At 51.3% G+C, this 13,719-nt stretch overlaps 1 protein-coding gene across 2 annotated transcripts in view; it reads right to left on the bottom strand.

The window, feature by feature from the left end:
* ST6GAL2 (ST6 beta-galactoside alpha-2,6-sialyltransferase 2) overlaps positions 1-13,719 on the bottom strand; it is a 59,694-nt gene that overhangs the window by 26,977 nt on the left and 18,998 nt on the right. For both annotated transcript variants that reach the window (XM_070798764.1, XM_019970241.2), the window contains exon 2: positions 3,396-4,302. In XM_070798764.1, the coding sequence (XP_070654865.1) occupies positions 3,396-4,254 (859 nt within the window). In that variant the 5' untranslated portion in view covers positions 4,255-4,302. The remainder of the gene's footprint in view (positions 1-3,395; positions 4,303-13,719) is intronic.

The following is a 13,719-nucleotide window of genomic DNA, read 5'->3' as shown; positions in this document are numbered from 1 at the left end:
CTCCATCCTCTGTGTCTCTAGGTGCATCAGTTTCCTTTATCTACAAAATGGGAATAATCTTGTCTGTCACTTGGCATCACAAGGCTGGTTAACACAAAAGCATGGAGGATGGGAACTTCCCTGCAGTAACAGGGAAGACCCTACACATTGCTGTTGTTCAGTCACTAAGTCGTGTCCAACTCTTTGTGGCCCCATGGACTGCAGCTCTCCAGGCTTCCCTGTCCTTCACTATCTCTCGGAGTTTGCTCAGACTCATATCCATTAAGCCCAATGATGCCACCCAACTATACGTGGTACCTACTATTATGATCATTATGTGAAGCCTAACTTCTGGAGAATGACATATGAGAGCATGGGGCGGACTTGCCACTAGTCCAGCTTATCTGTTGGCTCTCCACCCCCAGCCTCTTGTGCTCTCCCTCATCACCCACACACTGAACTGTTTTTCTCGTCCACCTGCTCAGCTGGCCTCAGACATCAGCCCTCGAGGGGTGGCCAGATTCCAAGTTCATCTCTTCCCTGTCTGTCTACGTGTCTCTCTGTCCTTCTAATTGTGAAGTGTCTCTTTATAGTCTGTCTTTCCCACCAGACAGCAGAAGATTTGAGGTTAGGGCTGGGCCTCATCCATCTTTCCATCACTAGTGGTGAGCACAGTGGCTTGTGAAGAGTTTGGGACCATGGTTGTTGAATGACTATATGACCTGCTCTCTTGCTTTTTAAAGCAATGGTAACAGGATGCCAAATTCCAAGTTCACCCAGGAAGACGTCCCCTCCCTGCAAGGCTTCTCTCCATCCTCCCATTTCCCACATGCTGGCCGGAATCTGAATTTCAAGGAACAGACTTGATCTCGCATTCCAGGCGATGCCTGTTAGCTTAGGGCAGACGTGTCTTGTCTAGAGCGTGCTTCCCCAGGATGGCTGCTAGTGAGCTCACAAATAATTATTATTTACAGAACAGGTGAAAAAAGATCATCTCATGACTCTAGCAATGAGTGTTCCATGTTTCCAAAACAGTTCACTTTGCTTTTCAGTAACATATTCAAAGTGGAGGTGTTTACAGCTGCTACACTGTTCTCAAAAACAATGACAAGGTATGCCTCAGTGCAACGGAATTGGGGAAACACTGTGGCACCGCAGCAGCCAGAAGAGGGAGCTGCTGAGGCAACCCCGGGGCATCCCTGGTTCCCTTGGGGAGGGGGCCCAGGGAGATTTTCTAGCTCTGCCCTCATAAGACCAGAACCTCCTGCAAGTCTTCTGATCTTCACTTAGCCAATTCACAAGTACAATAGATGCTTAGGGGTTAAGATGAGTTTAGTTAAACAGTACAGCATGCGCTATTGGTGGCTCAGATGGTAGAGAATCTGCCTGCAATGAGGGAGACGCGGGTTCAATCCCTGCGTCAGGAAGCTCCCCTGGAGAAGAGAACGGTTATCCACTCTTATATTCCTGCCTGGCGAATTCCATGGACAAGGAAGCCTGGTGGGCTACAGTCCATGGGGTTGCAGAGAGTCAGACACTACTGAGCCACTAACACAAAGCATGCCCAATTCCAAGCTTCCTGAAGAAACTGGCTCTGTGACTTTGTTCTCATCAAGAGAGGTGCTAACAACTGTGTATTTATAAGTGTGTGTACATTCAGTTCATGTCAGCACCTGGCATCATGAGGGCTGATGCTGAGATGCCAGCTTATGAAAATGAAAGGCTTCTTTCTTGTCTTTACAAATGGAATTGTGCTATATTATATACTCTTAAAAAGGCAGATACAAAACTGGATTCAAAGGAAACGAAGCAAAACAATAGAGAATTTTAAAAAATTTCCAAGTGTTGGTTCTTCACGTACCTTTCTACAATTCTAAACATGAACCTTTGTGTGAGCGCAGATGCTGTCAATTAAATCTGGTTGCCAGAAACTAAGAAAGATATAACTGACACATCGTGTTCCCCAGAAACATGGAATTCCCAGGGCCATTCACACTCTCTTCTGAATTCTGAACAGAAAAGAATTTATAAGACTCTGGTCAAATAGAAGAGAATTTATAAGACTCTGGTTGGGGATATTTACGCCCAAATAAAGAGTGAGGGAATTCTGCCTGATGGATGAAAGCAATGCAAACACACAGGTAGGAGGCAGTGGGGCTTAAAACAAAGCAAAAATAAAAAAAAACAAGAGCAAGTCGGCGCCTGCTTTAAAGCATGCTGGTTAAATTCCTCCTTCCGTGATTAATCATGTCCTGGGAACCAGAGGGAAGTGTGGCTTTACTTCACCCCAGGGGCCCCTGAGCCAGAGCTCCCTCCTAATTGGAAGCAGCCGCTCTGCTCAGCTTTGGCCGCAAGTTTCTGTGACACTCGGACAACGTGATTATGAGCCTGCTTAATGTCAGCACGGGGACACTGGGACTCCAGGCCGCAAGCCCAGGCTTGAGCTTTGTTTTTTTCCAACTTGTTAAGAATTTCAGATTCAGCCTCATTGCCGAGACCCTGTGGGAGTAGGTCTGGGCTGTGCAGCCTGGTGATGGGGCATCAGCCACTCCTAGAGGACATGGAAAATGCCCCGGCCCCAGAGATGGCGATGACTCCTTTCTGTCCAGTGGGCAGTGACCCCTGCAGATTGCGTCCAGGGGGGCTGAGCTAACACCGTCCACCGTGAGGAGTTACAGGGGCGTGGTTTTACATCTGGCCTCGAGGCCAAGGCTGCGTCCAGTAGGCACTTGATTTCTTAGCACCTAGTACAGAAACCTGCCCAGAGGAGGGGCCACGTGTCTGCCTAAGGAGTGGAGGAGCTACCGGATCACCGGTGCTGCAGCTGGCTGGGCTGGTCACAAGGGTGTCGAGGGCCTGAAACTAGACTGCAGTTTCTTGAGAAGGGACTCTGCATCTAGATGTGGGAACCCTCCTCACTTGCCTGCTGCCAGCATGCCCCACAAATCTGGGGCTCCAGGCTGCAACAACAACCCTTACATGTATTTCCAGACAGCCTACCTGCCTGTCCAGTGGCCTTCAGGTTTCCCAGTCCCCATAAGGGCGGGGAGGAGGCCTTAAAATTAACCTTTCTCTCTACAGCAATGCAGGAGACACAGGAGATGCAGTTCGATCCCTGGAGAAGGGAATGACTACCCATTCCAGTATTCCAGTATTCCAGTATTCCAGGAAGAATACCTATTCCAGTATTCTTGCTTGGGGAATCTGCTTGGGGACAGAGGAGCCTGGTGGCCTGCAGTCCATGGGGTCAGAAAGAGTCGGATATGACTTAGCGAATAAATAACAATAAAAGGAGACCTCTGCTGGATCCACCGGGGTTCATTCGGTCCCAGGGAAAGAAGACCCAAGACTCTCCAGAAACACAGTGTCAGACTGGCCGCCCTGGGGGTAGGGGTCGGGTGGCCTCGGGGACCCACCTATCTCCTCGCCCAGAGATGAGTTGAGGATGGCGCCTGCCGACGTGACCACGGCGCAGGTCCGGAGCCTGCGCGGGAGCAGCCGGCTGAGTGGCACCGGAGGGACCAGTGCGCGCCAGCCGAGTGCCGAGAAGGGCGGCTCAGTGCCGTCCAGGGTGCGCACCTGCACGCGGCCCCGCAACGCGCACAGCAGCTCGGTGCGGCTCCGCCCGGATGCGCGGCGCCCCCGGAAGCGCACGCCGTGCTTGTTGGCGCGCAGGTAGGCACCCATGGCCTTCTGCAGACGCGGGTGCAGCATGCGCGCCGACGCATCGCCCTTCCAGAGCCGTCGCAGCAGGGCCCGGGACATGGACGAGTACAGCCGCTCCCCGTCCTCGCCCCGCGCGCTCAGGCTTTGCCTCCGTGGCCCTCGCTTTGCCCGCCGTCCGGGGGCTGCGCGTGGCGGCCGAGCCCCCTCCGGGCCTGGGTCCCCAGGGAAGAGGCGCCCCGACGTGCCCGGAGCGGAGTCCTCCGGGGCAAAAGCGCTTAGGGACGTTCTCCCTGTCTGGACCGAAAGAAACTCTTGTTCACGTTCAAAGCCATCTCCGGCCCATGTCCGCAGGGGGCCAGATGGGAGTCCCCGGGGAGACCCCCGCCGCAAGTCCGCGCCCTCGGGCAGGCCCTCTGAGGCCCCCATAATGGCCCGCTGCCTCCCTTGTGCGGGCAGCAGCCTCCGGGTCTCCAGAAAGGAGAAGGAGCTGGGCGCAGGCTTGGCTGGGCTGCTGTCGGTGAAGTAGAGGAAGATCACCACAAAGAAGAGCCCCCATGCAAACACCCCGCAGAGCATTCCTTGTCTCCATTGCTTCAGGTGCGGTTTCATGGCAGGTCCACGGGGTTAGCGCCTGTGTCCTGAGATGGCGACCTGGACCTGAAAACAGAGGGTGTCACAGTGAGCCACGCACGAAAGCGCTGGGGACAGTCCATCCTAGAGGGTCTCTTGGGGCGGTTGGAAGGAGCATCAGAAACCAGGATGGCCTGGAGCTCCGGCTAAATTCAGCGCTCATACGCCCCCACTCTGAATGCCTACAGAACAAGAAGTCCCATCCCCTCAACCCAGGGTCTTGGGAGAAGGGAGGTGAGCTCGGTGTACCATGGAGAACTACCCAAGGCACCTTGGTGATGTGTCTGCCTGCCCACCATCACGACTGCTTAATTCTCCCCGCTGCCCCCTTCCCCGACCCCTCCCCACAGCTGGTTCCAGATTTCAGTTTAGTGAAGCTGGCAGCAGGGCTCAGTCCGGGTCGCCCTCTCTCGTCACAACACTGGCTCAGAGCTCAGATCCTGTACAACAAAGGGCCAAGCGCTTCTAAGGGAAGCTTCCCCACAGTGCCCCGATGGTCCCTAGTAAGTGATGACCCAGCCACTGAGGCTGCAGGGGAAGGTTATGTTAGGGTGTCTGTGGACCTCAAAACACCCCCAGATGTTCACCCTCACCACCAGCCTCTGATAGAGTAAGATGGACAAATGTCGAAATTTTAAATAAGGGAGCAGATGAGGAGATGGGAGCAGATGAGGTTTTCATGCGAGGGCAAGGGGTTTACTTAGATAAGAACTGAAACCAAGTGGGCGATCCCTAGGTCAGTGTGGTCACCTGAGGAAGCTACACAGAGTCTCTTGTGGAAAAAATGATGTGCTAGGGTGAGAAACCCACACGCCTTATGGCCCTGTAGCTGATTACAGATGGACATGGGTCCTTCGCTCTCTTCCCATGGAGAGGTGGGTCTGGGTCTCTCCCATTTGAGCAGGGGGAGTGCTCTGACCAGTTACCAGTCTCAGGTCCAGCAGCTTCCATGTCCTGCCTTTAAAATGCTCACGAGGGAGGAAGTAGTCACCAGCAGAAGCAGACATCTCTCCACGGACTGAGAGATGCCCAGCTGAGCCCTGGCTGTCCAGTTGTCCCAGCCCACTACCATCCTGGACTCCAGCCCAGTGGAACGTTCAGATGATTCCAGTTCTGTCCAGCCTCTGGCGGCAGCTGCATGTAAGACCCCAAGCGGGAACCCAGTGGAGCCAGTTAACCCTCAGAACCAGGCATGATAAAGACACTGGTTTAAAGTGATAGAGGTTGCTCTTCTGAGCCACAGGTCTGGAGCTGATTCGTTACATCAGAAATGATCATTGGAACAGGCTCTGCTAGAAAAGCCAGATGAGAAGTTCCCCAGATGCCTCAACAGTCATGCACCCTTGAGACAAGTCCAGCCTCTCAGAGGGATTATGTGAAGAGCAACATTCACTGAAGTGTTTTTTAAGTTGTGGCTTCTTAAAAGCTGCTGTCTGCTTGACACATCAAAGCAAGGCTGTAGATTTCCTTCGCAGCCACACATCAAACCCACACACAGAGCATGGTCTCACCAAGCCAGACACACTCATGCCAGCGAACAAATGTACAAGAAATAGTGCCAGCAGTTAACTTGCTCTCTGTCAGACTCTGTGCTCACTTAACATGCTTCCTTCGTTATCTTATTTGGTCTTCCCAGCACCTGGTCAGGCTTCCCAGGTGGCGCTAGTGGTAAAGAATCCACCTGCCAATGAAGGAGACATAAGAGATGCAGGTTCAATCCCTGGGTTGGGAAGAGCCCCTGGAGGAGGAAATGGCAGCCCACTCCAGTATTCTTGCCTGGAAAATTCCATGGACAGAAGAGGCTGGGGGGCTACAGTCCATGGGGTTGCACAGAGTTGGACATGACTGAAACGACTTAGCACAGTGCCTAGTTAAGTAGGAAACACTGCTGTGTCCATTTTATAGAGGAGGGGGTTGAAGCCCAGAGAGGTTAAGTAACTTGCCCAAAGCCACAGAGATAGCACGCAGTAGACAGCACCAAAAAAGCCACCTGCTTACACTTTTAATGCTAAGTTCTGACTCCATCTGATGGTACCAGATGAGGCTGTCTATTCTAAATACGCCAAACTGTGGGACTCTGAATACACATTTCCATTCCTGACCGTCTCGGCAATGTCCTGGTACTGGAAAAGCTTCTCAGGGACTCTTGAGGGACAGCCAACGAGCAGCGTCCCCAGACAGACACTGCCTGGGGACCACACTGAGCAGAAACTGCTAAATGATCTTCCCAAACCTGTCCACTCAGGAGCCCACGCTTCAAACTGTGATGCCCCAGACTGATGATCGAAAAGCTGTTTCCAGGATCTCAACATTTCTATTAGCAATCACAAAATTACCCTTAATAACAGTTATTCTGTGTTTCCTCCAGCTGAGCACCATGCCGCATTGCTCTGACACCAACCACCGCAGCTAGCAGGGCCCCCACGGGGAAAAGACTCAGTCCCACACGATGGCCCCACTTCAGACACCAGCCTGGAGCGGGCTCCCCAGGCCACTTGCACTTCTGGCAGTTTGGCTACTGATCTGGGGGCTCCCTTAAGTTTGAAGATTTGCTAAAGAGACTGGCAGAACTCAGGAAAGCACTAATATTAATACACACCAGTGATCACAGTCTCTGGGAAAGGGATACACAGAGTTTGAGGGGTGGGTGGGGGTAGTCCCAAGGGCAGAGGTTCCAGGCTCTCTATACCTGGGGTCTAGGAATGTCACATGAGCGACATGAATGTGTTGACCAATCACAAAGCTCCACTGAGCCCTGACCCGAGTTTAGTTGGGGTTTCACTAGGTGGACATCACTGACTGAATACTTGGCCATGTGACTGAATTCAAACTCCAGTTGCCTTCCCACCTCCAGAGGTCAGGCTGGCCCCAAACCCCCACCATCTCATCACTGGATTGGTCTTTCTGGTGATTGCCCCCATCCTGGAAGGTTCACCAAGACTGACCTCTTTAGCACAACAAAGACCCTCTTATAACTCAGGAGATTCCAACGGTTTTAGAAGCTCCATTTCTAGACCTGGGACAAAGACCAATTCTTTGTACTGCAGTAAGGCAGTAGTAGCTAATTTAAAAGGTAGTCTTTCTGCTCCTGGCTGGAAATCCTCATTACTGCCGGCTGCACTGGGAATAGCTTTGAGCTAATCCTGGCAGGTCACTAAAGAATAGGAAACAGAGGCTTCTTATTTCAGCATTCGCTTCAGAGTCAAAGTGAGGGGTGTGCACAGGGCTGGGGTTGGCAAAGCCTTGACTTCCTGAGGAGGAGCTGGGGGCCAGCACAACACCCAGCTGCCTCCATTCAGCAGGGTCAGGAGGCCATGGGAACTGAGCTGGCAGGGGACCTGCCACATCCCACGGCACACTCAGGGCATCACATGCACAGCCTGCTTTATATGGATATGCCTGACTCCCAGCAGAAGACTCGAGAAACCCTTTCCCTCATGGGGAGGTGAGAGATGTGAAAGGGAGGGATGTGATGAGAGGATGTCTCGGGACTCGAAAGGAGGAAAGGAGAAGCCCTGCAGGACGGACGGAGCTGCAAGGGGCCAGGACCCTGGGAGATGTGGGGTTCCCTCCACAGGTCTCTGGGAGGTGGAAGGGCAGGTCTGTGAGGCCTCGGACGTGGAGAAACGAACATCATCCCAAGGTACAGGATGACTTCTCATCAGGTGAGACTTCCGCGCCTGATGCTTGGTAATAACCTGAAGGCATGGGTTCGCTGCCTCCGCTCTGGGTGAGGCTTCAGCTGTTAATAAACTGCAGCTGTGCCTGCAGCCTCTGTCACTGCAAATCTCTGCTGCCAGTTAAGGAAACGTCCTCCAAAATGATGAAATCTCAAGGAGGTGCAGATCCTCTGCCAGCAACAGGCTGCAGAAATCATTACGTGTGTCATGGTCCCAGTTATTGGTACTTTTGCAAAGATCCAGGACATAGAGGTGGAGGATGCTGTCAGAGTCAGAGCCCGGATCAGTTTTTGCCTTAAAATAACCATACAGCCTAATAGGGTTTCCCAGGTGGCTCAGTGGTAAACAGTCTGCCTGCCAATGCAGGAGATGTGGGTTCGACCCCCTGGGTCAGGGGTCGAATAGAAAATGGAATAGAAAATGGCAACCCACCCCAATATTCCTGCCTGGAGAAACCCATGGACAGAGAAGCCTGGTGGGCTATAGTCCACAGGGGTCTCAAAGACTTAGACATGACCGAGTAACTGAGCACATGGCCTAATAGGAAGAAATGTTGGATAAATGATAGAAAAAACATTTTTCTCCCGTTAGTATAGTACACCTGAAATGCTATGATGATACAGCTCAAATGGATAGTGTCTGTAACTCACTGATCTATTTCATCAGCAGCAGGGGGACATGAATGGCGCCAGGGACATACAAATAGAGGCTCATCATACAAATCATCGGTCCCCAGGCGGTGATGAAAAGGGGCTCCTTGATGGAGCACATGCAGCCTTTTCTGGGATGGTGTCTTTGACTGAGGCTGTTGAGGTCCTGCTGGCCAGGTGAGAAGCATGGCCTGTGCTGTGTGGATTTCTCTCTTTTCCTTTTAGGATTCCAACATCAGCACCTGGCCGTGCTAGGGCATAAGTTCCAATTGGGTGCTCTCTGCCTATTTCAACCAATTTTCTTCGTTCTCACCTTTTGCCTACTTTCTGTCGCCTTTGTAGCCAAGCTTCTAGGAAACGTAACATACGGACAAGGATTAGAGACAAAACAAAAAAGTGACCCACCGCGAGAAATCATGTTGATGCTTCTACCTGCTATGGAATTCTGATGCCCAAATCTTATATGCTAATTCTCAGAGAAATGAGTCCCATTTCCACATGGATGTTTTTCAAGAGCACAGAGTATTCAAATGCTCCCTCAAGTCATTCAGAAAGAAATCACATTCTCAAAAAGGCACAATTTGTGATAAGTTGTCTGATGAAATTATGCAATGTAAGCACCGGCACAGACCAACACCACGATGCAGCTGAGGACTGCGTACATTTGTGCTCAGTCACTTCAGTCGTGCCCAGCTCTTTGTAACTCTATGGACTGTAGCCCACCAAGCTCCTCTGTCCATGGGATTCTCCAGCAGCTGAGGGAGCTGAGGGTTAATACCATCTTATTAAGGCTAAAGAGAAATTAGGGCTTCCCTGGTGGCTCAGTGGTAAAGAACCCACCTACAAATGTAGGAGATGTGGGTTTGATCCCTGGGTCAGGAAAATCTCCTGGAGAAGGAAATGGCAACTACTCCAGTATTCTTGCCTGGAGAATCCCATGGACAGAGGAGCCTGGCGGGCTACAGTCCATGGGGTTGCAAGAGGAGGACACAACTCAGTGATTAAACAATGACAACAATGAAAGAAAAGTTAGTTCTGGGCTTTGCTTCTTGAATACTGTCCTACCTACCCCCTGAGGTTGACAAGCTTGATTGCTGGTTTTCTTGAATGGAGAGTGTCTTTTCTTTTTCTTTTTTTTTTTAACACACACACTGATGGATGTGTCTGCCCCAACTGCCATTCGGCCAGGTTTTCTCTTGGCTTAAGAAACTCTTGTGCCCTTTTGTGTGTGTGTGTTGTTGTCTAAAACCTAAGTATTTGTTTTAACACTGAGATAATAATAAAGAAGATGTAGTGTATGAGCTACAGTGAGGCACTCGTGCATCTTAACAGCCTTCAGGAGTCATTTTCTTTCAAGAATCATTTTTCTAAAATTAGCTATCATCACATCTTCAAGGAAACACTCAGCCTGCCAAGCACAGGAGGGGGCTGCCCTGGAGGCAGTGCTGCTGTCTCTCCAGCACCTCAGGCCTTCCCTTCACAAAGGACCGCTTTCGTTTTTCATTGTTTATAAATGTGAGGAATCCTCAAGGCCAGTAACTGTCCACTCCTTAGGGCATCCTCTATCCATTTCAGCCCATTCGTAGGCTAATGTCCGAAGAATAGAAAGGAAAAGGTCAGCCAGGTCAAGCAGAACTGGTGGGAGGAGAGCCCCTTCTCTGTCTCCCTCTTAACCAGCAGGAGGGCAATTCATCCTCAGAAGGAAGGGCACCCCACTGCTGGCGGCTTCTGGTCAGTGACCCCAGGCCCTCAAAAGGGTGCGGCAGTCCCGGATGGGAGGAAGGATGCTACTGGGGCTGGACCACGGAGGGCGCTCGCTGGGCAAATGTGTAAGTTACAAACCTTAGCACCAGGCTTCCTCTCAGGGCAAAATGTGGCAGCTGGGGCAATGTCAGAGCGGAAAAGCGTGAGCCATTTGACGTCCTATGAGCAGCTCCCAGCAAAGGAGACCTGTGTTGTGGGGTCACGTTAGGTCAGGCGGGGGCAGGGTGGATTATGAACAGCAGATGTCAGGGGGGTGGACCAGACCAGCATCACTCGCTGCTATCAACAGGTGCCCCCACAAACCACTATATCTATACTGTCTCATTTTAATTCTTCATTCTCAGTTTTACCAACTCCAGTATTCTTACCTGGGAAATCCCACGGACAAAGGAGCCTGGCGGGCTACAGTCCATGGGGCTGCAAAGAATCGGACACAACTGAGTGACTGAACACACACAATGTTTATAACAAACTCCTCTTTGCTAAGTCACTTCAGTTGTGTCCAACTCTGTGCGACCCCATAGATGGCAGCCCACCAGGCTCCCCTGTCCCTGGGATTCTCCAGGCAAGAACGCTGGAGTGGGTTGCCATTTCCTTCTCCAATGTGTGAAAGGGAAGTCACTCAGTTGTGTCTGACCCTCAGTGACCCCATGGACTGCAGCCCACCAGGCTCCTCCATCCGTGGGATTTTCCAGGCAAGAGTACTGGAGTGGTAATGCCATCACCTTCTCCAACAAACTCCTTACAAACATTATTAATCTCATTTGGCTCTGAATGGTTCCCTTTCTCTACACCATTTCAGAGTCCCATCTTTTTCTATTATATCTCAAAGCTGGGGATGGTGCACCTTGCTTAAAATTTTAATGAAATTTTTTCCCCTCTCTGCCACAAATACCATGCTGAATTCTAGCCTAAGTCCCTGCACTGGTGGGATCATGTGGTCCCCTAAAATCCTGTTTCCCCTAACATCCTTTTTTATGTTCACAGAATCCACAGGGCTCTGAGCTGGCAGCCACTGGAGAGTCTCGCCTGGCTGGCCAACCACATGAATTCCGCCCATCAGAAGGGGAGGCCAGCTCTCAACACTTTCGGAGGAGCTCCAGGTGTAGAGGTCCCTGATCCCAGGGGGTTTGCTCTCTCAGTAGGAAGACAAAGTGATGATTCTGACTACCTTCGCTGTCCCAAGATGGGTGAGTGGACAGAGGAGAGACTGGGATTGAAGTCATCCTGGTTGCTTCCAAAAGGAGGGGACCAGAGGTGGACTGTGAGGGACAGAGTGGAGTTGGGGGCGGGGCTCAGTCCCTTCTGGCCAGGGTGGTGAGCCTGGCTGTCTGGTACACACATGGGCGACCAGGAGGGGTGGGATACCCAGATGGACGGGGACATGCCCTCTCATTGGGACCATCTCCCTCAGCAGTTCAAGGTCTGTCCTTTGGCAGCAGAGCAGATGGAAAATGGTTGAAAAGGCAGAGACTTGCTGGATTTAAAATAGATAAGCAACAAGGACCTACTGCACAGCAGAGGGAACTCTGCTCAATGTTATGTGACAGCCTGGATGGGAGGGGAGTTTAGGGGAGAATGGATACATATGTATAGCTGGCTGAATACCTGAAACTATCACAACATTGTTAATCAGTTATACCCAATAGAAAATAAAAAGTTCAAAAAAATAAGTAAGAGACAAAGGTTCACATGGGCAAGTGGCACTGGGCAGCTTTTAGCTCTCAGAACTTTCTGCAAGGGGGGTGGCAGGTGGTGGCAGGGCAGTGGGGTTGGGAAGCCTGTTTCTGGCTGTTCAGAGATGCACAAGCTGACTGCCAGCTGGGGTCTCTGGCTGCCTGAATCTGCTCTGGACAGAGTGGTCTGTTTGTTTTACGATAATCAGCATTCAGATATTTACACTTTATACCAGTAATGTGCCAAGGCTCACAGCTGAAGTAGCTCCAACACTCACGGTGATGGGAAGGATGGGAAGTGGCATACTGCCATGGGGATGTAAGGTTTCTCTCAGATTCGCGGTCAAAGTGTCAGTGGCCGGCAGGTGGTCCTTACGAGGGGGCCTCCAGCCAGCAGGAACCCTGCTTCCTCAAGAAGTGCAGGCCTCCCTTCCTCATCTGAGAGGGTCCGGAACATCACCAGCAGGAGACGGGAGTGGTGGGGGATGCTGGCACCACCCAGGGGCAGCTCAGGGACACCGCCCCCGAGTCCAGACTGCGGGTTGGACAGTGAGACCCACGACTCTACAGTGTGTAGCTGACCAGAAGGCCCTGAGGTCGGACAGCCTGTTCTGAGCCTTCTTGTCATGTTAGAAAAATCTGTTAAGCCTCAGCTTCTTCATTCAACATGCACCATACATGTCCTAACCCTCATTGGTCTACAAGACTCACCACAGTACCTGGCTCACAGTGAGAGTTCAAGACACAGTAGTTTTCAGTTCAGGTTTGGTATTGTGTAAAAGTAAAGAAGTGACACCGTGCAGACAGAGAGAATAGACTTGTGCACACAGTGGGAGGAAGGAGAGTGTGGGACAAACTGAGAGTCACATAGACATATATACGCTATTATGTGTAGATAGCTAGTGGGAAGCTGTTGGGAGCTCAGCTCGTGCTCTGATAACCTAGAAGGGTGGGTGGGGTTGAGAGAGAGATTCAGGAGGGAGGGGTTATATGTATACTGGTGGTTCATGTGATAAAGAATCCACCTGCAATGGGGGAGACCTGAGTTTGATCCCTGGGTTGGGAAGATTCCCCTGAAGAAGGGATTGGCCACCCACTCCAGTATTCTTGCCTGGGTAATCCCAAGGACAGAGGAACCTGGTGGGCTATGGTCCCTGGGGTTGCAAAGAGTCTGACACGACTGAGGATGCACACATTCCCCCAAGAGCCCAAAGAGGGCGCTTCGGAGACCCCTCTCAGGAGTCTTCGAACAACCCACGAGGCGTGTGCACTCCATCAGAGTGGAAGTGGGCAAAAGCCACTTCCTCAAACTCCAAGCTCACGGCTCTAGCTCTGTCTGCACAGAGGAGTGTGGATAAATGTCAGGGAAGCACTGAGGCGAAAAGGAAGCTGCAAAACAAACCCAGCACATCCTACTGTTTATGTAAAACCTGACAACTCCAATATAAATGGCAGATAGAAGCTCCTTTGAGGAGGGAGGGAAGGGCCTGGGTGAGAGGAGGAGGGGTGTTGAGTTTCACCGCTCAAGCGTGTCTGGAGTAAAATGGCAAAATATTCACAACCATGCAATCTGAGTTTGGAAACTCACTATTTCTGTTTTACACAGATTTCAAGTATTTACGATTTCAAACATAACAAAATTTGTCAACATAAAACTTGTCCTGAAAGTTGTAA

This window comes from Bos indicus, chromosome 11 (genome assembly GCF_029378745.1).
Source record: "Bos indicus isolate NIAB-ARS_2022 breed Sahiwal x Tharparkar chromosome 11, NIAB-ARS_B.indTharparkar_mat_pri_1.0, whole genome shotgun sequence".
NCBI classification, from domain to species: domain Eukaryota; kingdom Metazoa; phylum Chordata; class Mammalia; order Artiodactyla; family Bovidae; genus Bos; species Bos indicus.
This window is presented reverse-complemented; position numbering and strand designations above follow the sequence as displayed.